A 25,686-nucleotide genomic window follows, 5' to 3' on the forward strand; every position below is an offset into this window, starting at 1 on the left:
TATAACAGTGTAAATTTGCTGTCCCCTCAAAATAACTCAACACACAGCCATTAATGTCTAAACCGTTGGCAACAAAAGTGAGTACACCCCTAAGTGAAAATGTCCAAATTGGGCCCAAAGTGTCAATATTTTGTGTGGCCACCATTATTTTCCAGCATTCCCTTAACCCTCTTGGGCATGGAGTTCATCAGAGCTTCACAGGTTGCCACTGGAGTGCTCTTCCACTCCTCCATGACGACATCACGGAGCTGGTGGAGGTTAGAGACCTTGTGCTCCTCCACCTTCCATTTGAGGATGCCCCACAGATGCTCAATAGGGTTTAGGTCTGGAGACATGCTTGGCCAGTCCATCACCTTCACCCTCAGCTTCTTTAGTAAGGCAGTGGTCGTCTTGGAGTTGTGTTTGGGGTCGTTATCATGCTGGAATACATGCTGGGATCATGCTCTGCTTCAGTATGTCGCAGTACATGTTGGCATTCATGGTTCCCTCAATGAACTGTAGCTCCCCAGTTCCGGCAGCACTCATGCAGCCCCAGACCATGACACTCCCAGAACCATGCTTGACTGTAGGCAAGACACACTTGTCTTTGTACTCCTCACCTGGTTGCCTCCACACATGCTTGACACCATCTGAACCAAATAAGTTTATCTTGGTCTCATCAGACCACAGCACATGGTTCCAGTAATCCATGTCCTTAGTCTGCTTGTCTTCAGCAAACTGTTTGTGGGCTTTCTTGTGCATCATCTTTAGAAGAGGCTTCCTTCAGGGACGACAGCCATGCAGACCAATTTGATTCAGTGTGCGGCGTATGGTCTGAGCACTGACAGGCTGACCCCCCCCACCCCTTCAGCCTCTGCAGCAATGCTGGCAGCACTCATACGTCTATTTCCCAAAGACAACCTCTGGATATGACGCTGAGCACGTGCACTCAACTTCTTTGGTCGACCATGGCGAGGCCTGTTCTGAGTGGAACTTGTCCTGTTAAACCGCTGTATAGTCTTGGCCACCGTGCTGCAGCTCAGTGTCAGGGTCTTGGCAATCTTCTTATAGCCTAGGCCATCTTTATGTAGAGCAACAATTCTTTTTTTAGATCCTCAGAGAGTCCTTTGCCATGAGGTGCCATGTTGACCTTCCAATGACCAGTATGAGGGAGTGTGAGAGCGAGGACGCCAAATTTTAACACACCTGCTCCCCATTCACACCTGAGACCTTGTAACACTAACAAGTCGCATGACACCAGGGAGGGAAAATGGCTAATTGGGCCCAATTTGGACATTTTCACTTAAGGGTTACTCACTTTTGTTGCCAACGGTTTAGACATTAATGGCTGTGTGTTGAGTTATTTTGAGGGGACAGCAAATTTACACTGTTATACAAGCTGTACACTCACTACTTTACATTGTAGCAAAGTGTCATTTTCACATGAAAAGATATAATCAAATATTTACATAAATGTGAGGGGTGTACTTACTTTTGTGAGATACTGTGTGTGTGTGTGTGTGTGTGTGTGTGTATATATGTATGTATATATATATATATATATAACAGCCTGATGGCTGTTGGCACAAAGGAACATCTGAAGCGTTCCGTCTTGCACCTGGGGGGGATGAGCCTGTGGCTAAAGGTGTTCTCCATCTGCCGTAGCTCAGCATACAGTGGATGAAGAGGATTTCCCAAAATGGACCTGAATTTGTTTCTTATTCTCTTCTCCAGCACTGTCTCCAGATTGTCCAGTTTGTGACCAACAACAGAGCTGGACATCTTCGCTAACTTTTTGAGTTTGTCAGCCTCCCCAGCCTTAATTCCACCTACTCAGCATGTCACAGCAAAGAACAGGGCACTGGCTGCTACAGACTGATAGAACATCTGCAGTAGCTTGCTGCTCACGTCAGATGACCTGAGCCTCCTTAAAAAGAACAGTCTGCTCTGTCCCTTCCGGTAGAGAGCCTCAGTATTTTCCAACCAGTCCAGCTTGCTGTTGATGTGCACTCCCAGGAACTTGTATGAGTCCACAATCTCTATTTTCTCTCCCTGGATTGTAATAGGTGTTGGGGGCTTTCGGTTTCGGCGGAAGTCCAATATCAGTTCTTGCCGAGGTTGAGCTGAAGGTGGTTATCCTCAGGCCATCTGACAAAGCTCTCCACTACACCTCTGTACTCCTCCTTATCTTCACTGATGCAGCCCACGATGGAGGAGTCATCAGAGAATCTCTGGAGGTGGCATGTACCAGAGTTGTAGCTAAAGTCAGAGGTGTATATGGTGAATAGAAAGGGTGAAAGCACAGTTCCTTGTGCAACACCGGCGCACCACATCACCACATCTGACAGGCTGCCCTGCAGTTGGACGGTCTGTGGTCTGCTGGTGAGATAGCCCATGATCCAGACACTCATGTTGTGGTCTTCCCGCATGTCCCAGAGCTTTTCTGCAAGCAGGGTGGGCCGGATGGTGATAAATGCACTTGAAAAATCTAAAAAAAAAAAATAATAATAAAAAAGATTCTCAATGTGCTTCCTGGCATCTCCAGGTGTGAGTAAGCCCTATGCAGTAGGTAGATGATCGCATCGTCCACGCCGATTTGGGTCCGGTATGCGAGCTGCAGCGGATCAAGGGAGTCACTTACGATCAGCTTCAGGTGCCTCAGGACCAGTCTCTCAAAGGTCTTCATGACAAGTGAGGTCAGCACCACAAGTCTGTAGTCATTTGAGGTACTGGGATGACTTTTCTTGGGCACCAGAACAATGCAGGAGGTCTTCCACAGTTGGGGCACCTTTTTCAGCCTTAGAGAAAGATTGAAGAGGTGTTGAAACACGCCTGCAAATTGTGTGGCACACACCTTGAGCAGCCTGGGGTTGATGTTGTCTGGGCCCGTAGATTTGTTGATTCGGAGCTTGTATATCTCCCGTCTCACCTGACTTGATGTTATTAATGGGCTGGGGGAGGGGGTCATTGGGGTGTGTGATGATTCCTGTATTGTCCTCATCATCAGGAGTGTGCGAATGAGACTTATGTTAAATTATAAAATAAGACCCTAGAACATTCTGTATTATCTTTACTGTGCAGCCTGTTGAACATTGCTGATCATCCAACAGTGTACAGAGGTGTTGTGTATTACTGGGTGCAATCAAGGAGCTCTGAAAAGATGCATCAAGTTCAAGGTGTGGGTGTGCATTTCCAGGAAAAAAAGGTCTTGATCTTGCTGGGTGATGAGCAAGGTAATGCGTGCCATCAGTGATATCTGCCATATATATATATATATATATATAAAAAATATATAGTGTAACTACAATATAGTTGGAGTATCCATGTGAATCAACAACACATTTACTTATATAGCACATTTAAAACAATACATGTTGACCAAGGTGCTTTACATACCAAGGACCTAACAATTAAAGAACTTAATACAACAATACAAACAATATAGTTGGACACATTAAATACAGTCAAAAGCAAGGAAAAGAGGTGAGACTTCAAATGAGATTTAAAATCATCAGTGGTAGTACAGGCTCTGATATCGAGAGGCAAACAATTCCTAAGATGAGGAGCCATGATAAAAAAAAAAAATCCCCATCTCCTTTTGATATTAAATAAAACGGGAATAAGTAAATAAAAACTCTGCGATGACATTAGAAGGGTTTATTGCTGTAGGTGCAATGTAGCTATTAACAAGAGAACAGTTGTAAAACTAGTGATGTGTCTGAGCACAGATCTTTAATGGCATACCAGTAAAGAAGCTATACATGCCCATCTAGGTAAGGAGCAAAGCAGAACCCGTCTTTGCTCTCAGAATGGCCACAGTGGCATAGCTTCCATAACGTGTTGAAAGCATTCCTTTGAGATTATGGTCCGTGTTGATCTGATTGCAGCACAAAATTGCAGCAGATTTGGCGCTGCACAATCATATTGCCAAGTTCCCGTTCTACCACATCCCAAAGATGCACTATTGGATTAAGAATGGCACATTGGGGCGGCTGTGGCTCAGGTGGTTGTCCACTAACTACAGGGTTGGTGGTTCTGTTCGGCCCACGTGCCTCCATATGCCGATGTGTCCTTGGGCAAAACACTGAACTAATGGCAAGTTGCTCCCAATGGCAGGCTAGCACCTTGCACGGCAGCCCTGCTGTCGTGTGTGTGTGTGTGTGTGTGTGTGTGTGTGTGTGTGTGTGTGTGTGAGCGAGCGAGCGAGCGAGGGTGAACGAGAAAACTGACTGTTGTGGCATGGAAGGTTTGTAAGAATGCTGAATACCAGGGAGGAATGAGAGTGGAGGTTGCAGTATTTAGGGGACAGCTATGAACAGTTGATAATGAACAGGCATGGCTGGGAGGGTGACTGTAAAGGATACAAAGTGATAAGGGCAGCTGTTAAATTCCAGCTCAAAGAGTGTAAAAGAAACATGGCAGGAAAACTGGAACTTGCCACAAGGTAATACCCTTAACTCACATACTTTTTCTTGCCACTGTATTCATTCATCAGATCATCTGTCTCAGTGCAAAGTCATGGGTTGCGCTATATGACCACAGCAATCATTTCCAAACACTTTTTCAGTCATCCGTAAGTGAGTCGGTACCTCATTCGCTTGTGGCAGGAAGTATCCAGGTATTAGACACCGCCCATAGTGGTTTGAATGGGTTAAAATTAATGCTAGTTATGTGTTCCCTATCATTTGGAACTGCCACCGACCCTATAGGCACTGAGCAAGTAGGTTTCAGGAGCAGAATGTAATGATGTGAAGATATTCATAGCAAATACAGTACAGGTTCATTCTCCTCCTGTTTGCATTATGAATTTGCATTATCCCCTGGAGCATGTAGATTCTCAAAACAAATGTTTGTGCCCCAAAAAATTGCCTTTCTGTTTAATTGTCTGAAGTGTTCAAATCAATTGTGAAGTGCAAAATGTTTACAATAATTTTGCCTCTACATTGCATTTTGAACAGTTTTTAGGTTCAACACATCACTCTGTCTATAATCAGGCCAGAATTAACTATTCATAATGCCTGTGACTGTTAATGCTAAAGAGCAGAAAATGTGGTGGAGAGCTTGGTCAGCTAGCAGTTGGATAGCAATATCAAAACTAATCGAAGAAAAGTGATAATGAGCAGATTTCATGTTTGCACCTTGATCATGAATATTATAATTTCTGTGAAGTGAACTGTAATGACTTTAAACAAAGTCATACCTTAAAATGTATTTATTGACCTGAAATACCAACTATTTTGTTTCTTCCATCTACAGTGAGAATGTCAACACATACTGCCTCCACATAGCTGAGGATGATGGGGAGGTGGATACAGATTTCCCCCCTCTAGATTCCAATGAGCCCATCCACAAGTTTGGTTTCAGCACACTTGCTCTGGTTGAGAAGTACTCATCTCCAGGACTAGGCCCCAAGCAGTCACTTTTTGTCAGAATGTGAGTTATCTGAATTTATTTTTTTTGTTGACACTTAAATGTATATTTACCTCATTTTGATGACTCTTATCCAAACCAGTGTACAAATGAAATGAGTTAGAACTGAGCAGTTAAGGGTTAAGGACCTTGCTTAAGGGCCCCGCAGTGGAAGCTTAGTAATATTTTTTCCATTGTTCCATTGCCTACAAAATTTGTTTCTTCTGTCTTGGAGAGTGGTCAGTCAGGTTTTTGAGTGCATCTTGATGATTAGAGTATGCACATTCCTGAACAATCTAGTTCGACAACGCTAGTGCCAGATTTCCATACCATGCTGGGCAGGTGTGTTCTAAGGTGCAATGAATATATACAGTGAATATCTGAAGTGGGCACTTCTCAGACGCTTTGATGTTAGCTTGCTTTTTAAAAAAAAATATTTTACTGCTGTATGATGATTCAACTGTAGGTCTGATTGTCATAGTACTGCATTTAAATTTCACTGTCACGGTAGTGCATTTAGCCAGGGTTTGTGTCATTTTACTGCTGAGGATCCAGTTATCTATATTATCCAGAACCATCTGGGGACATTTTACCTTGGTTGCAGTGCACACATTGAAGAGGTTTACAACCCCTGGCAAAATTTATGGAATCACCACACTTGGAGGATGCTCACCCAGCTTTTTTACTTTGTAGCAAATAAACAAATCACAGATATAACACAAAACTATTTTTGTTTAATAGCTGCACATTCTTGCTTTGAAACATGCCTCAAACAAATTAAATTAAATTGTTTTAATTAATGGATTTTTTTCCCCAGATCAAGTAGAGGAAAAATTAATGGAATCACTCAATGTTGAGGGAAAAAAATATGGAATCAACAACAAAAAAAAAACACAATTAGTACTTTGTTGCTCCTTCTTTTATGACTTTTATGACTGCCTGAATTCTTTGAGGCATGGACACTAATGGAAAACAATATTCTTCAAAATTTGGTTCCAACTTTCTATAAGCAGCTGACAGCTCATCTTTGCAGGATCGAGCCTCACCGTGGACCAATTTTTTTAAATTTCCACCATAAATTTTCAATCGGATTGATATCCGGACTGTTTACTCTCCATGTCATTGAGTTGACCTTTAACACTCTTTGTTCTGTGGCAAGATAAATTAGCATCCTGAAAAATTACTTCATGAAAAATGACTTCAAACCTATTTTCTATTGATGGAATGAGAAGTGTCCAAAATTTCACTGGACACCTGTACATTGACTATTGAGGTCTCCCCTGGTCCTTTACCTGACGTGCAACCCCATATCATAAATGAGTTGGGACATGTGATTGTTTTCTTCAGGCAGTCATCTTTAAATTTTTCATTAGGACGACAGCAGACAAAAGTTCCAGCATCATCTCCTTGGACAATGCAGATTTGTGATTCATCACTGAATATCACTTTCATCCAATCATCCACACTCCATGATTGCTTCTCTTTAGCCCACTGTAACCTTGTTTTCTTCTGTTTAGGTGTTAGTGCTGGTTTTCGTTTGGCTTTTCAATATGTAAATCCAATTTCATTCAGCCGATTTCTTAGTTCTGTCACAAACATTGACTCTTGTTTCTGCCCATTTGTTTTTCATTTGTTGTATTGTGCATTTTTTATTTTCAAGGCATATTGTTTTGAGTTTTCTGTCCTGAGGTTTACTGTCTTCCTTGATATACCCTTATGTTTTCCTATTATATTTGCCCCATCCTGATTTCTTCTTTTTTTGTGTATATCTCATACTAAATACTTTTAGATCTTCAAATGAAATGCATCATAAAGCAAAGGCAACCTGAGTAAAAACACACTACAGTTTTTATGTATAATTTTTTTTTTTTTTTTTTTTTTTTAAATCAAACACCTATCACCCATGTGGAAAAGCTAATTGCCCCCTTAAACTTAAAATCTGGTTGTGCCACCTTTAGCAGCAATAGCTGTAAACAAATGCTTCTGATAACTGGAGATTTACTTCTACTTTACGTTTTTCACTTACTTCTAGGATGAGAGCTTACTCCTATGCTTTGAGTCATTGTCTTGCTTCATAATCCGCTTATGCTACAGTTTCAGTTTACACAGTGAAGAGCAGACATTCTCCTTTAGGATTTTCTGGTAGAGAGTAGAATTTGTATTTCCCTCAATTATTGCAAGTTGCCCAGGCCCTGAAACAGCAAAGCATCCCCACACCATCACACTTGCACCACCATGCTTGACCATAGGAAATATGTTCTTTTTGTGGAATTCTGTGTTTGGTTTACACCAGATTTACAACGGGACAGCTGTCTTACAAACTGTTGAAAAAGTTCTATTTAAGTGTTGATTTGATTGAAGAGGGTTTACCGTAATCAGGCCTTGTTGCGTCTAGTCCAGCTGAACCCATTATGAATGCAGTTTCATAGATGTGGGGAATTAGTAACTATGGGAGCAAATACATTTTCACACAGGTCCAGTTGGTAAAGGATAACAAATTTTTGCTTCAATAAATAACATTGTCATTTAAAAACTGTGTTTTGGGTTTCTCAGGTTGCCTTTGTTTTATCTTAGATTTTGTTTTAATTTCTAAAACAATTTACAATGAGATCCATAAAAACAGAAGAAATCAGGATGTGTGCAAATACTTTTCAACAGCACTGTACTAAATTTTAGACACAGATTGGGAACAACCAGCATCTTTTGCCACATTCAGTGTTGATTTCCTTCTTGTAGGAGTTCTATAATCCTTTACATTTTTAATTGCCAACTCTCTTGCTGAGGCCATGTTTCCTTTCAAAAAGTCCAAGGTTACGTTCTGTAAGCACTCTTAATGTCTGTAAGCACACTCTTTTAACTGCAGACTAATTTGACTTGTGCTGGTATTTGTTTTAGAAATGCAAATTACAAGGTGATTCTATATATATATATATATATATATATATATATATATATATATATATTTTCCCGCAATATTGAGTGATTCCATATTTTTTCTTCTACTTGATCTGGGGGAAAAATATGTAATTAATATAACATTAATTTTATTTAACTTGTTGAGGTATGTTTCATGAAGCCAGAATGTTCAGCTCTTAAACAAAAATTGTGTTGTCATGTCTGGTCTTTTTTTTTTTTTTTTTTTTTTTTTTTTTTTTTTTTTTTAAATTCTTTGCTACGAAGTAAAACCGCCTTGAGTGAACATCCTCCAAGTATGGTGATTTCCATCATTTTTGCCTGGGGTTGTAGAACATCCACATACTTCCAGCAATTTTTAAATCTGTGGCAGCACTATTAATTAGAGCAAGGAAAATAAGGTACCTTGGGTCACACCTCAGTAATTGTTTCCCAGTCTGAATAGCCCTCTTAATCACATAAACTCTGCCTATGGTTGAAAACAAAACTGCCCATTAATGCAGCCTTGACACATAGCTGGGGGAGGGTTTCTTGGCTGTAGTCAGGTAAAACGTGTGGAGAAGACTTATCAATGCATTTTTAGCAGATCTGACAGTCCTTCTACCAAACTGAGAAAGCTCAGTATTGTGACCTGTACCCTATTTCTATTTACTGCGGACTCCTCTGCTGCATTACTGAGCTGGGGGATTAGCAATATTAGTAATAATTGATCAACTGACGGAAGTAGACATTTGGAGACAGGGATAATATTTCCACTGTGGTGGATTAATCTCTTCTTGGAAATATGGTATTTAAAATGTCACAAATAGGTTTGTTCAGTTCACAGGCAAATTCTCTTAAAACTTGGTACATCAGTTCTATTGTTTTTGTTATACATCAAAGACCTTTGGGTTTGAGATTAAAAGATGAATGAGATGATGGATCAGAATTTCAGCTTTAATTTCCTGATATTTACATCTAGATTTTAAACAACTTAAAACATGGCAGCTTTGATGGTAGACCGCCCAATTTTTAGGTGAGCAAAAGTATAGGAACAGATAGTCTTAAAGTAATTAAACTTAATATTTGGTTGCATATTCCTTGCTTGCAATAACTGCATCAAGCTGGTGATCTATTGACATCACCAAACTTGTGCGTTACTCTTTTCTGGTGCTTTTCCAGACTTGTAATTCAGCTTTTATTGTTTGTTTTGGGGGGTTTCTCCTATCAGTCTCCTCTTCAGGAGGTGAAATGCATGCTCAACTGGGTGAAGGTCTGGTGATTGACTTGGCCAGTCTAAAACCTTCCACTTTTCCCCCCTGATAAAGTTCTTTGTTGTGTTGGCAGTGCTTTTTGGGTCATTGCCTTGCTGCATGAAGAAGTTTCTCCCAATTAGATTGGATGCATTTCTCTGTAAATTGGAAGACAGAGTGTATTAAATATTTGAGCCCATTCCAGAAGCAGCAATGCAAGCCCATGACACTACCTGTAACATGCTTCACCGATGAGCTTCTGTTTCGTATCATGAGCAGATCCCTTCTTCTCCACACTTTGGCCTTTCCTTCACTTTGGTAGATGTTAATCTTGGTTCCAGAACTTTTGTGGCTCATGTCTGTATTTCTTTGTGAAATCCAATCTGGCCTTCTGATTCTTACTGCTCATGAATGGTTTATTGTGATACATTCACCCCTGTCTTGTGAATTTTGCTGGTGATGTCACTAACTGTTGTTTTTGGGGAGAGCTATGGCTCTCTGTACTTGGTTCCGATAGTACTTGGAGAGAAAATTGTTTCTGTTGTTGAGTAATGTTGTGAGGTGTTATACTACGACTTAGACTTATGACAGGTGTTTCTTGTTGCCCGGGTATACCCTGTTACATTGATTGTTTAAACATATTAAACAACAATTAAACAAATAGCTCTTGGTTTGAGCCCTGGGTTTCACCTATAAAGACATAACCAACAACCTCCACAGTGCAGGGTGAAGGTACCACCAAAGATGCAAACTACTCATCAGAAATAGGAATCGGAAGGCCAGATTGGAATTTGCAATGAAATACAGAGATCAGCCACAAAGTTTGTAAATTAACCTCTACCGATGTGATGGAAAGGCCAAACTGTTGAGAAAGAAAGGAGATGCTCATCATCCAAAATTACGAGCTCACTGGTCAAACACGGTGGAGGTAGTGTCATGAATTGGGCTTGCATTGCTGTTTCTGGAACAGGCTCACTAAATTTTATTGGTGTTGATGGTAGCAGCAGAATGAATTCAGAAGCTACAGAAACATTCTCTCTGCCAATTTACAGAGAAATGCATCTGATCTAATTACAGGGAACTTCATGCACACTGTGTATTGTTTTAGACTAGCCAGGGGACTGTATATTTGAGACATTGTACTAACAAGAATATCCTACCGACAGACTGCCAGGCAGACTGCCAGATTCAGAGTAGATCATCATGCGGAAATGAGGGTTACCAGGTTGAACTGACCAATCGGTTCAATCACATTTTAAAGCCTTCCCATTTGACGACAAACCAGCTCATTATCACTTTTCTCAGGGCTTCATATGGAAGTATTTTGCAGACAGTTTTAAATTTTAATTTCCTAATTGTACACATGTAAATTGACATCATGCAAACGAAAATGCAAATAGTGTATTACCGTTTTCGTTTACATGAATATACAGTGTCTGCCAAAATTTCAAATGGCAACGCAAAGTCCATTTGCAATAGCATTTGTCATATCAAAATAGCTATTACTAGCTATTATATTATATAATATTTCACTTCCTTGGGGTTGCTTATCGAGCTTGCCAAAATTCAAATAGAATATCAAATCCCTTTGCATTTGCATTTCTGATGCCTTGCACAGAAACCTGCCAACCAGTGTTGGGGGTGGGAGTATACTATGGAGTGTGTTTTTGTATTTGGAAGTGACGTCAGTCACCGTCAATGGCCAAGAAGGAAAATTTACGGCTGCTCCTAAGGCCATACAGACGTCATATAAATCCATAATGAACTTTTTCACACTATCTGTTGTTACCCAGATGAGGATGGGTTCCCCTCTGAGTCGGGTTCCTCTCAAGGTTTCTTCCTCTTAAAACATCTTAGGGAGTTTTTCCTTGCCACCGTCGCCACTCAGTGGCTTGCTCAGTTGGGATAAATTCACACCTTTAATATCTGTATACCGTGTTGATATTTCTGTAAAGCTGCTTTGGGACAATGTCTATTGTAAAAAGCGCTATACAAATAAAATTGAATTGAAGTGAATTGAAAAAATGCTGTACTGAATGTGCCAGTGCTTTATTTAAAGATAATGAAGGATAACGCTGTTGTCATAAAACCAGAGTGAGTACACTCACTACTTTACATTGTAGCAAAGTGTCATTTCTTCAGGGTTGTCACATAAAAGATATAATCAAATATTTACCAAAATGTGAGGGGTGTACTCACTTTTGTGAGATAATGTAAGTTTGTGTGTGTATGTATATATGTATGTGTGTGTGTGTGTGATAAACAAATAAACAAACAAATAAATAAATAAATAAATAAAAATGTGCATATATATTGTAGGGAATTTAGCCAGCGGTGGGCGGAGCACAGACACACAGTAGGCTGTTTTAGTCTTCGGTCTCGCGTCCGGTGCCAGTGCGACTTGCCAGTAGACTTTCGTTAGGTCCAGGGTAGATATGAACCGGGCCCTCCCCAGTCGCTCCACGAGGTCGTCAACTCGGGGGAGGTGATAGCTATCGAACTCCGAGACCTGGTTTAGCTTCCGGAAGTCATTACAAAGCCGCATACTTCCGTCTGGCTTCGGCACAATGACAATGGGGCTGGACCAGGGGCTGTTGGACTCCTCTATGATGTGGTCCCGCAGCATTCGGCGGACTTCTTCCTTGATGGCCTTGCCTCGAAACCCTTTTCTGGCCTCTGGGACAGGGTAGGGCCACTTTCTTACCACTACACCCGGGGAGGTCTTGATCTCATGGTGGACCAGCTGCGTCATTCCTGGGGAGGTAGAAAACACATCAGAGAATTGGTCCACCAACTCAGTTAGCTCCTGTCTTTGTGTGGGGGTACGATCTTCCCCCAATTTGATCAAGGTACCCTTGCCGTGATCTGTGTCCAGAGCCGTGTATGCCGATACTACCGGCACTGGTTCTATCCACTTCTTCAGCAGATTCCTGTGGTAGAGTTTTTCCTCTGCTCGCTTACCGGGTTGTTGCAGGCAGTAGTTTACGGTGCCTTTTTGCTCGAGGACTGTGTACGGGCCTTGCCACCGGGCCAGGAACTTGCAGGAGCTACTGGGCACTAGTAGGAGCACCCGATTGCCCGGTTGGAACTCCCGAGGCTGCGTGGGACGGTTGTACACCCTTTTCTGTTCTTCCTAGGCATCACACATGTGCTCCTGAACTATCGGGGTTATCCGGTCAATCTTCTTTTGCATCTCCTGCACGTAGTGGATGACCGAGCAGAATGGGGACGGTTGTTCATCCCACGCTTCATGGGCCATGTCCAGCAGTCCTTGAGGTCGCCGTCCGAAGAGGATCTCGAAGGGGGTGAAGCCCGTGGACGCCTGGGCGCGCTGCCGGACAGTGAAGAGCATGTAGGGAAGGAGGAGGTCCCAGTTCCTTCCTTCCTTGTCTACCACCCGGCATAACATCTGTTTTAGCGTCTGGTTGAATCTCTCGACCATCATCAGTTTGCAGGTGGTAGACAGACGTCTTGAGGTGTTTCACCTGTAACGGCCGACACAGATCAGACATTAGCTGGGACACAAAAGGTGTACCTTGGTCGGTCAGAATGTCCTTTGGGATCCCCACACGACTGAACAGGAGTACCAGTTCTCTGGTGATGTTGCGGGAGGTGGTTTTTCGTAGTGGCACCGCCTCGGGGTACTGAGTGGCCTAGTCCAAGATGACAAATATGTACTCGTGGCCCCGGGCGGACTTGGGGAGCGGCCCTATGAGGTTCATGCCGATCCTTTCGAAGGGGACTCTGACGATGGGAAGAGGGATCAGGAGCACCGGCGGGGGCTTCCTGGGGGCGGTACGCTGACACTGAGGGCACCGTTGACAAAAGGCCCGGACCTCTGCGTCCATCCCCGGCCAGGTGAAGTAGTCCTTCAGTTTTTTCCCGGTGTTTCGGGCCCCCAGGTGGCCCCCGAGCGGATGGGTATGGGCTAGGTGCAACAGTGTTTGGGTTTGGGTCTTGGGGACTACCAGGAGGTCCACGTTTTCCCCTCTGCGCTGGGTTCGGTGGTATAGCAGGCCTCCCCTGACTAAAAAGTAGGAGGTGGGTAGCCTGTGTTCTGGGTTTTGGTTGACCCCCTCAATCTGCCACTCCTGGGCCCAGCAATGCTTCAGGCGGTCGTCCCCTTTCTGCTCCCGGTCGAAGTTCCCCTGCCGGCTCAGCTGTTGAAATACAGACGAGAATGGGTTAGCAGGTGTGTGTGTGACTTACCTTCGACCTGGGCATTCTCCTTGCCCCGGGCCATGTAGGCCGGCCGGGCTGAAGCCTCCTTCCTTCGCTGGGCTGGTTTCTGCGGGTCCGGAGTGTGTCGGCCCCCTCTGGTCTGTGAGGGGAGTGCGGGTGCACATGTGTGTGTATTGAAGTGCGATCGGGCGGTGAGGGTCTCAGCCGTCTGCGGTTACAGCCAGGGGGCGGAGCCTTCACTCACGTCGGAGTCATCTGAAACCAAAAAATCTGCAGCACGGTGTCAGACCATACAGCGGATTAACAGGACCGGTTCTACTCAGAACCGGGCTCGCCATTGTCGACCAAAGAAGTTGAGTGCACGTGCTCAGCGTCATATCCAGAGATTGTCTTTGGGAAATAGACATATGAGTGCTGCCAGCATTGCTGAAGAGGTTGAAGGGGTGGGGGGGGTCAGCCTGTCAGTGCTCAGACCATACACCGCACACTGCATCAAATTGGTCTACATGGCTGTCGTCCCAGAAGGAAGCCTCTTCTAAAGATGATGCGCAAGAAAGCCCGCAAACAGTTTGCTGAAGACAAGCAGACTAAGGACATGGATTACTGGAACCATGTCCTGTGGTCTGATGAGACCAAGATAAACTTATTTGGTTCAGATGGTGTCAAGCGTGTGTGGCGGCAACCAGGTGAGGAGTACAAAGACAATTGTGTCTTGCCCACAGTCAAGCATGGTGGTGGGAGTGTCATGGTCTGGGGCTACATGAGTGCTGCCGGCACTGGGGAGCTACAGTTCATTGAGGGAACCATGAATACCAACATGTACTGTGACATACTGAAGCAGAGCATGATCCCGTCAATAAAATGTATTTGTGTGTGTATGTATGTGTGTATTAGAGATGCACAGATACAAAATTTTTCAGCTGATACGATAACCGATTATCCAGAGTGATATCGGACGATACTGATAGTTCTGCCTTTTATGCCTTCTTTTAAATTAATAAGAATTAATTCTGAAGGAAATGTAAATTAAAACTTTATTCTCTCCATTTCAACAAGTTGTTTCACAGTAACTGGTCTCAAACTGAAAACACATTACTCAAATTAACATTAACACATTAATTAAATTCTGAAGATTAAAGTAAGATTTCTTAACTTATTGAATGTTATTAATTCATATTGAATTAATTGACTGAATTCTAAAAAACCTCCTTTCTACTTCATCATTGAACATCAAACTGGTAATACATAATATAAATTTTTTTTTAAAATATATATTAACATTAACTGGATATGAAATGCACTACTCTAGAAATATATTTTTTGTGTAATATAGACTTTTGTCAACTCCTCTTCACTTAAATCTTTCAACGGTGTACTGGTGCATTAATTCAGCACGAGCAGCATGACCAAAAAAAATGTACTTGACATCGAAACTCCAACTTCACCGCTGCTCACTTAAATAAATAAATAAATATATATATATATATATATATGTGTATGTATGTATGTATGTATGTATGTATAGCTTAAACCTGAATCATTTCAGGTATGTGCATGCAGCTTTATCCATATCAAAGTTTCTATTGTCAAATCTGTTAAAGTAACAGATTTTCAGCTCCATTAAGACTCCGGTAACTTCCCAGAGGTGGTCTGTTTGGTCCTTTGACGATGCACACAGAGACGCGTACCCATTGGCTGTAGCCTGTAGGTATTATGGCCAATAATGAAAGTCAACATTGCACAACCACATGCAGAATATCCCCTTTAGGCTTATGTACAAAACTCATATTTATGTACTTTCGAAATAATAAAAAAACGGTCTAATATTTTGTCTCCTTTTTTGTCAACAGATGCTAAGATTTTGGGAAAGTTTATATTTTATAAACTACATTTTATTGTTTAGTCCTTGGAAAATATGAGCAAAGAAGGCTGTGAAAAATTGTCTATTGTTTAACCTTTTGATATTTTGTTAAAAATATTCCCGAAAATACTCCCCCTCATCGATATCAAACAATTGCAAACACAACACCGGTTTATCAAAAAAAAAAATCTTGGTTAAATATATGCATTCCACAATTATTGGCAACCCTATGAATTCATATGAGAAATATATATTTGAAGTATATTGATCAGGAATGGAAAATTGTTCAACCATGACTTCCTGTTTCACAGGGATATAAATATGAGGTAACACATAGGCCAAATTCCCTAAGTCATTCATAACAATGGGTAAGACCAAGGAATATAGCTGTGATGTGTGGCAAAAGGTTGTTGAGCTTCACAAAATGGGAAGTGGCTATTAGAAAATAGCACAAGCATTGAAAATGCCCATTTCCACCATTAGGGCAATAATTAAGAAATGTTAATCAACCTGGAATTGGACATGTGTCTAATATCGTGTCAACGCACTGTGAAGAGGACCGTCTGAGTGGCCAAAGAATCTCCAAGGATCACAGCTGAACTGCAGAAGTTATATGCATCTTGGGGTCAGAAAGTCTCCAAAACTACAATCCGAAGTCACGTACATCAACACAAGTTGTTTGGAACGGTTTCAAGAAAACAGCCTCTACTCTCATCCAAAAACAAACTCAAGCGCCTTCAGTTTGCCAGTCACTACTGGAACTTCAAATGGGATCGGGTTCTATGGTCTGATGTAACCAAAGTAGAGCTTACACCAGATGTGGTTTTGGTGCATACAGAGAGGTAGCCATATGGAAAGGTACCTCAAGTCCATGGTTAAATATGGTGGTAGCTCTTTAATGTTTCGGGGCTGTTTTTCTGCCAGAGGACCTGGACATTTTGTTAGGATACATGGCATCATGGACTCTATCAAATATCAACAGATATTAAATGAAAACCTGACTGCCTCTGCCAGAAAGCTTAAAGTGGGCCGTGGTTGGATCTTCCAGCAGGACAGTGATCCAAAATCAACACAAACATGCTTTATTGATCACAAATTCAAGGTCCTGCCATGGCCATCCCTTTCCCCTGACTTGAAACCCATAGAAAACCTGTGAGGTGAACTCAAGGAGAGTCCACCAGATTGGACCGCTATAGTTGAAGGATCTGGAGAGATTCTGTATGGCGGAATGGTCTCAGATTCCTTGCCCTATATTCTCCAACCTCATCAGGCATTATAGGTGAAGAGTCAGAGCTGTTATCTTGGCAAAGGGAGGTAGCACAAAGTATTGCTTAAAAGGGTGCCAATAATTGTGGCACACATATATATGTAACATTGTTTTATATCCATGGGAGCAGAAAAAATATATATATTATATATTTTAAGTTTTTTAACAAAAGGTCAAAAGGTTCAACAATAAATATGATTTTTCACAGCCTTCTTTCCTTATATTTACCAAAGGTGCCAATATTAGTGGGAGGGCACTGTATATTGTTTCTTCATATTTGCTCAAGTGACAAGCTCTAAATTAGATGTGGCAGCCACTTTAAAGATGGCAGCAGCCAAGTAGGATTGGATGGTGCTATGCATTCTTTGTACACTAGTCTTGGCAAAATTCACTATGACAGAGTGCAAAGACTTTATTGTTAACTATAAAGGAGGTTCTGGACAGGCGTCAGCTCAGTCACACAAGAAATCCTTGGCACATGTTCTAGCTAATACGGGTATCACACAATCTACTTGTGATCTATCATGTCATGTTGGTGGTTTCAATGTAGGAATTGCTGCCTGCAGACGTTTGCTGCTTAAGTGCTGAATGCAGATGCGTTTAGTATACTCTTGTGAGAACATGTACATTGCGTGTAGCATTCACTGACAATGCATTATCCATTTTACTGCTAGCATTCAAGCAGAGGAACACCTAGGTCAGGATATGGGGTAGCTCTTCACCAACCTGGAATGGCATGAAGTATGGTTAGGACATTCTGCTCTGCTGGACAAATCAACAACACTTTGAAATTTGCCATGCATTTCAGGGCTGCTCAGACCTGCTGCCAGTGAGACTTTGAGCGAGTAGAGCTCAAGTTCAAATATTTAAATATTGCAGTGTTTGATGTCCTATATTCTCTTTCCTATAGAAATGCAGCTCATGGTTTCTCGCTGATTCCGGTGGACAGTTTAAAGGTAACCATGAAGGAGATTCTACAGAAGGCGCTCAAGAAAAGAAAAGGCTCACAAAAGGGTTCAGGTAAGCTTTTGCTGAATTTGACCATATTATTGTCTGACACTTTTTCTAATGAGAGAGAGAGGGGCAACAAAATTTAGTCTCTCCCTTTACTCAATAACTTGCAAGTTTGAGTACCTGTAAACTAGTTGTGAAAAACTCTAGCACTAAATTGAATACTCCACAGCAAATTGTATAGCAGATTTGTATTGTACAGGTATTACAAGTGATCTATTCCCCTGTTTTATATTATAATAACAGAGAAGATGAAACTCTAATTATATTAGAGTCTAATCTTTAGGCGCAGTGAAAATCACCTTGAAACCTGGCATGTATGTCAAGACTTTCCAACAAAGTCACTTATTTATGTATGTACTTTTGTGTACATTGCGTGTAGCAGTGAGGGCAATACATTATCCATTTTACTGCAACTTGGTTTCATGTTTGAATGCCAACAAGGAACCTGTCTGCCACAAACCTTTGGCAGTGAGAGTCTCGCCCTCAGAGCTCTGGTAGCCATTTGAGTGACCCCCATCCACCCTGTCACTAAACAGCCACCCACAGAGCATGCCACTGAAGGACAGAGGCTGACAACAGGAAGCTTTACAGCCAGATACATTGTATTTCGGAGAGTGACTGCATCAAATAAGTGGGCCCTAATGACATGTTTTGTAGGGATACAAGCTAGTCCTGTCACAAACCCAAACATATTGGCTCTAACCAAAGAGGTTTGTTCTTTCTTAGACTGAGGTGCAAATGAAAAGATAAACCCTACATTTTCAGGACATGGTAAGTCACGTTATTTTATGTACCAGGCATTATTCAGCTCACATTCTCCCTGTAGCACAGACAAACTAATAATAGCCCAGAGTAGGAGCCAGAGTTTAGCCTACGTTTCAGCATGGCTGACAACACAGAGGAGTTGATGCTTAAAAAAAATTCAACTTCAGTTATATGTAACTTCTGGATTTTACACAACAGACCAGTTGTTATAGGTACAAACAGTTGTATGCAAAATATGCAAAGACAAGATTGACACATTGAGGTAATATGCCAAACTTGTTTAACCACCAATGAAAGCACCCCGAAGAGTATGCTGAAAGCTAGATAAGATGGGGAGCGCATGTGAGTTCAACAGCACTGCAGCCAGAAACAGGGCTTAAGCAAACAATAACAAAAGTTTTTGATAAAGGCACTACTTATGAGGAAACAAGTCCTGAAAATCTACATTTTTCCTGTCCTAAGACATAATGTCCATTAAAACTGTCGAAAACAAGTGTTTTAAGTGACTTCTAAGCATAGTTGATCCTTGTAATGACGTATTGAATCTTTAGGCTGTAGACATCTTTAGACAGCAGCAAGTGATTTTCAGGTGACAAGAACTCCCAAACAGAAGTAGGGCATAAGGATGGATCAGGCAGATTTTAAGAGCAGAAGGAATCAGGATTGATACCTCAGTAGTAGCATGTGTAGTTTGAACAAGGAGATAGAGTGAACTCAGATTATTAGATTTGGTCAGGTCATGTAATTGTTAAAGAATATGTACATTATGCGCAGAGTGCAAGCAGGGACCCTGGCAAGACTAGCTATGACAGCATAACTAAAAGGGACAGCCAGACGGTGTAACAAACAGCAAGCCACTCTTGCTGGGAGGGTAGTATCCAAACATCCCCGTTTATCAAAATACTCTATGCCCATGAGCCCTCTAGAGCTGAATTTTTTTACCTAGACTGAGACCTGTCTGAGTCCCACACACTAATTGGAAGGCTGTTCCATAACTGTGGGACTATGCAACAGAAAGCTCTGCCCCCTGCTGTAGCCTTTGATATTAATGGTACTAATAAAGAGTCTGCACCTTTTGATGGAAGTAGGTGTGTCAGATCAGAAAAGACCAGAACTTTGCTCAGGTACAGCGGTGCAAAACCATTCAGCGCTTTACAGGTCAATAGTAGGGCTGCACAATTAATCGAATATCGATCGCGATTACGAATTTGACTGCCCACGATTAAATGAACATGATCAACTGCGATATTGATGTTTAAAGTTCGTCCTCTGCGCATAGAAAACTCCGCTGCAGATCAAATCAAGCGCTTCCTAAACTTACAGCCAATCACATAGAGTGGCACAGGGATGACCTTATTTTGTAATGCCAAACCCGGAATTTTGGTTAGCATTTTAGCGCTCGAGCTGCCAGTTTTTCTGTGAGCTCCAGTACTTGCGCGAGGGGAATTCATGATGCTAAATGGCACTACAGAGGTTGTCGGGGGACATTAAACCTCATCACGCCGAACAGGAAAAAACTGTGCAGATAAACTCAGGGCTCTACAGTGTGACCATTTCACTCGTGTTTGTGACTGAACAGTACTTTGTGCGACTGAATAAATATTTATTCACACCGCTGCGAGTGACTTGTTCGGAATTGTATAATACAGTCGGAATAAAAACTACAGGAAGTCCAAAATGCATCTACACCGCGCAACAGTGCTCGCAATGCTTTTCATCACAGAGTAAATTAATTATAATGCTAACGCTACAAGGTGGGTTTAATTCAAACTTCTTTGATTGGTGAGGAATTATTTAATAATCAAGATGAGCAACTGTTCAGAAGGAGTACGCTGCTGCTCTACTTCACACTCTTCACTAACTCAAATACATAGCGTATTCACTTAATTTAAACTTAAGATTGCCAGATATCACCAGAAAAGTCAACTCCAGTTTCCATGTTTTGATTTAAACCCCCAAAAAACAATATTATCAGCAGACATGGCAACACTGTATTGTGGAACTGATATGAAAGGAACAACTGAAACAAACAAACAGAAAACTAATAAAATGTAAAGACAGAAAATGTGCTTAGTTAAATAAATAAATCATTTAATATTAAAAAGATATTATAATAACTTCTTAAAATATAAATAAATTGAGAAATTAAAATGTTTAATTACTATGGGTTGCATTTAATATCAATTGGACATTAACCTTACTTCGCTATTTCCTTAGAAGGCTATTAGCCTTCTTCCTAATATGGATCATGCTTGTGTTAGTCTACTTTTAATTAGGACTCTTTATTGTTTAAGATATTTAAAAATAAATATTTTATGCTTGTTTATTTATCAATTAACCAACAGTATTTCTCATTGCTATTATTTTAATTCAATTAACAGTGACCATGAGCAGAGAGCTTACATTTAACTGTGTATGACTTCCTGATTAAAGCTTAAACAAAAAAAGATTGGTATCTGGATCAGTTTCAGTCGTAAAAATCCTGATCGGTGCATCCCTAATGAACACCATTAAACTAAAGTGCTTTGCATCTGACGGGTAAATGAACTCACCCAATCACATTCTATATGAGATTATTCAGATATATATGCAATATACACAGAGTGGTTCCAAACTGACTCCAGCCCAGAACCATGACCGTGGGAAATGTCTAATAGTGTAGCTTTAAATATAATTAAGAGGAACAGACTTCAAACACTGAACATTGGGGTTTATTGTATTTGTTTACAAGGTGGAACAGGTTAACGGTTGTTTTTTTGTATACAGTCTGTAAAATGAACTGAAAATATTACATTTAGTTTATCAGAAGGTAAATTAATTTGTCATGGCTCACATAATGCTCCTAAATTCTGTCATAATTGACCAGCTCAAGTTTTCTCATGCCTACTTGTGTGTTATATTGTGGCACATTAATGTTACCATCACTAAAAAAAATAATAATAATAATAAAATAAAAAAACTTCAACTGTGCTCCTAAATTTTTGTAATTAGGTGCACAAGTGCTCCTAAAAGAAATTGTCTCTCCTCCTGTAAACACTGTTATTGCCTTTTCTGCATAGGCCTGAATTGTTTTCATTTGGTTGCATATTGTTATATTTGATTGCATATTTTCATTTGGTTGAGGGAATTTTTATTTTTACTCATCCTATATTTTGGATACAATTTTATTTATATTTTGTTTCTATGAGATGATGCACTTTAAGGACCGGTCTAATTTGATGCAAAGATTTGTACATTAGCAGGAATGTAGAACAACATGGAGCTGAAAGCAGCGGTCTGTTTATTTAAATGTGAAAGTGAAATAAAAATATGTTGGCATTAAAATCAATTAATAATCGTGATAAATAATCGAGATCTCAGTATTGATCAAAATAATCGGGATTATCATTTTGGCCATAATCGTGCAGTCAATAGTAGTATTTTATAATCAGTGCAAAATTTGACTGGGAGCCAATGCAGTGTGAATAAGAGAGGTGTGATATGGTCATATTTCTGGTTCTAGTAAGGACTTTGGCTGGACTAACTGGAACTTGTTTATGCACTTACTGGAATATCCAGACAGCAAGGGATTACAATAATCCAACCTAGAGGTAACAGAAGCATGAACATCTGTTTCTTCATCATTTAGTGACATTATATTTCTTAGTACAAGTGTTAAAAGCTGCACTAAGGTCAAGCAACACATACAATAACAAACAACCCTGATTAGAGGTCAGTAGTAGGTCATTTACAACTTTACCCAGCATTGTCTCAGTGCTATGATGTGGTGAAAATCATGACTGATCGGTTTCTTGAATGTTATTTCTATGAGCATAACTGCTGTGCTACAACTTTTTTTAGGGTCTTGGAGATAAAGTTGACGTTTGATATTGGCTTATAGTTAAAGAGCTGACAGGGTTCGAGGGCAGTTTTTAAAATCGGGGTTTGATAACTGCTAATGTAACCCCTTTCTTTTGGTCCCACTTTTATTAAATAACAGCAGCTGATCACAGGTAGATTTCACCCTCTCTTATTGAGTTGGCAGGGTTTCTGTGAGATTGATAAGGGGGAACAATCAATCAAATATGCTTTCTCCACTCCAAGACTCATCTGTCTCTCTCACAACCGAACTCAGACTGGACACATGAAAACATAATATTGCCTATATTATGAGAACAGTTTATCCTTTCTTTCTCATAATAAATGAAGAAATTCTAATTATTTAATAAAAAATTTATTTTATAAAAATAGGGAAATAAAGCATGTTTAGTTTCTCATAGCTGTGAGATCGATAACGGGGGAATAAACAATCAAATATGTTTTGTTCAGACATTGCTGTCTCATAAGCACTATGAAAAGCGTGCGCAAGCTTCATAAAATGATCAGTGAATACCAAAACATAAAACGCTTTGTCCTTGGCAGACCAGAAATCAATACAAAACATAGCTGCGGGCAACACTGACCGACCCAAGCACTACAGTGCCATCGCAAAATTCTTTTGTGCTTTTGTTTTAGGTTAAGCCCAGGTCTTTACAACAACTTCCATGTCCAAACATACAGCATAGCTCATATTTAAAATAATTTTAAAAAAAAATTAAAAATTCTGAATATATTGCCCCAGGTAGGCTAGGTCAAAGAAGAAATACTTGAAATAACTGCTAATTCTTAAAGTCTTACGTGTCTGCTTTCATATGAGCCATTAACCACTACTGTGGTGTGTGAGATCACAAAACAAATCAATACTGAACACAGGTACCCCCAAAACAGACAAAAATGCCATTTTTTGGCTACCAGTAAAAGAGGTTAAAGCACGTGCGCTCTCCGTGCACGTCGCTACCGCAGTGCCATCTGCCGGCGAGGTCGTGACAAAGGGACCATTTGATTCCTCCAGATCTTTGTTGTCTGCGTTTCCATCGCAGTCTAATGTACCGTGAAGATTAGGCAAATTAGTCTGGTGACAAGCCCTCGAACTATGCTATAATCAAACTGATTATTGACACACACTAAGCTGATTTTAATGATGTAATGGAATGGAATATGTTTGTTTAAAATCACGTAGCAGTCTCTGATTGTGACACAAACCTTTGAACAGTAACAAAAGAGTTTGCTGCAACCAAACTGGTGGTCTAGTGGTTAGGACTCTATGCTTTCACTGCTGCTGCCTGGGTTTGATTCCCGGCGGAATGAATTTTGAAAAAAATCTTTAGATAAAGGTTCATGTTTATGAACCGTTCAACCTTTATGAAAATGGACAGTCTATTTTCTGAAATCTGATAACGACACTGCACCAACAACAAGCATGGAGGAGATTCAAGCTGTGCAGCTGTTGATTTTGATGCTAAAAAGGAAATTGAGAAAATGCTGGAAAAGATACAAGCAGTGGTAGTAAAACAAATTCAGAATGCTCGTAATGCTAGACTTAAAGTAAGCAAACGGATTTTATCACCTATTGCTGAGATGAATGCGCAAGCATTCTGAACTGTTTTCCTGTGTGAAAAATGCCCAGCTCGCTTAACCGACTTGATATTTTTAAGTATACTTTTTCATTGTGGGTTGCTGTTTCCAGTTCCTGCTGTATTTTGTCTTCAGCATATATACTGAATAAGGCCTGAACCTCGTCGTCGGTCCATCGGTTGTATTTTTTAAGAAACTCCATTGTGTTGATTTGAATTGAAATAAACAACTCTTATTGTATGCACTGCAACAGTCTTTTAAAAATAGTGGTTGAAAAAAATGCCGCATGCACTCAATAAATCAGCATGTTGAGCACCCAAGTCCGACCCCCAAAGTTCCTGGCTTTTGAAAAAGTACCACCTCCTGAATAGGGATTTTGCAAAGGCTAAATATTTTACCTGGAACTTAATTTAGACCCTAGTCCCTGCGGTGGAAACACATAGAGTACCTCCAAAAGTCCCTAGTTCCTGGGGAAAGTTCCTGTGGTAGAAAAGCTTTCATTAAGTAACTTGATATGAGGTAAATGAGTAAAAGATGTGCCATAAAAATTAAGGTCACTACCAAAACATTAAGGTCACAACTGAAACACACCTTTTTTTTTTTTTTTCTCTCCAATGAAAATAATACCCTGATATTTTTTTTTTTTTTTTATAAAATGTTGACCAGGATGGGGCACATTATCATTGTATAAATTTGAAATTGACATCTTCAAAATCTAACATTTACCAAAAAAGAAAAGATTGATTTTCACACTAGCCGTATAAATTTAATTATAATGGGGAATAGAAAACAGTTCTGAAATAGCTTAACAGCTAATACAGGTCCAAAAAGAACAATACAATAAATGATTTTATGCTAAATCAACATAAATGAAAAACACTTATGTTTCTTATTATTGTAAAGTTTCAGTTGTATTTTGCTATTGACCAATTGTGGGGTATTGTCTAAAATTTGATCAAATTCTTCATTAAAAGATTTCAGTGTACCCATAGTAAATTTATATATCTAAAAAAAAACAATACAATGCAATACAGATATACAATAAATTTGGAAAGACGAGTAAAAAAAATCAAACTCGTCCAACTCTGAATTTGCACCATATAGAATGATCCATATATCTTTCAACATTGATGGTGCAAACTGCCTATTCCATAGGCATTTTTAAGACATGTTGCAGCCATTAAATTCAAAATTACATTATTTTCCCCTTAAAGTGCATTTCCTCAGTTTAAATATTTGATATGTTTTCTGTATTCTTTTGTGAATAACGTGTTTGAGATTTGCCGATTATTGAATTCTGTTTTTATTTACATTTTACATAGCATCCCAATTTTTTGGAATTGTGGTTGTATATGTTGATGCTGATAGTTGTTGTGTCTTCCTCGTTTTTTATTTTTAGCTGAAAACACCAACAGATGCCTTTTCTTTCAGCACAGGGTAGATTTGAAATTATGGCCCTGTGCCATGCATGGGTTTTATTCATGTAAAAAATCAGGTTGCTGGTGCAGCTATTGTTTTGGAGTTCTGCAAATAGAGTGTCTGGATTTTCTGTCAGTCTCTTGTTTTTGTAAACTTTTCGTGCAGTTTCATTTGAAATATCTTTTGGGTAGTTCAGTGGAATGGCCTCCAAA

The 25,686-nt window shown here is 40.3% G+C and overlaps 1 protein-coding gene across 1 annotated transcript in view; it reads left to right on the plus strand.

Annotated features, from left to right (window-relative positions):
• mapkap1 (MAPK associated protein 1) overlaps positions 1–25,686 on the plus strand; it is a 72,793-nt gene that overhangs the window by 13,280 nt on the left and 33,827 nt on the right. Inside the window, exons 6-7 of the mRNA XM_053617700.1 lie at positions 5,236–5,412; positions 17,754–17,863. Coding sequence (XP_053473675.1) covers positions 5,236–5,412; positions 17,754–17,863 — 287 coding nt within the window. The remainder of the gene's footprint in view (positions 1–5,235; positions 5,413–17,753; positions 17,864–25,686) is intronic.

The sequence above is a fragment of the Ictalurus furcatus genome, chromosome 28, assembly GCF_023375685.1.
Source record: "Ictalurus furcatus strain D&B chromosome 28, Billie_1.0, whole genome shotgun sequence".
NCBI lineage: Eukaryota > Metazoa > Chordata > Actinopteri > Siluriformes > Ictaluridae > Ictalurus > Ictalurus furcatus.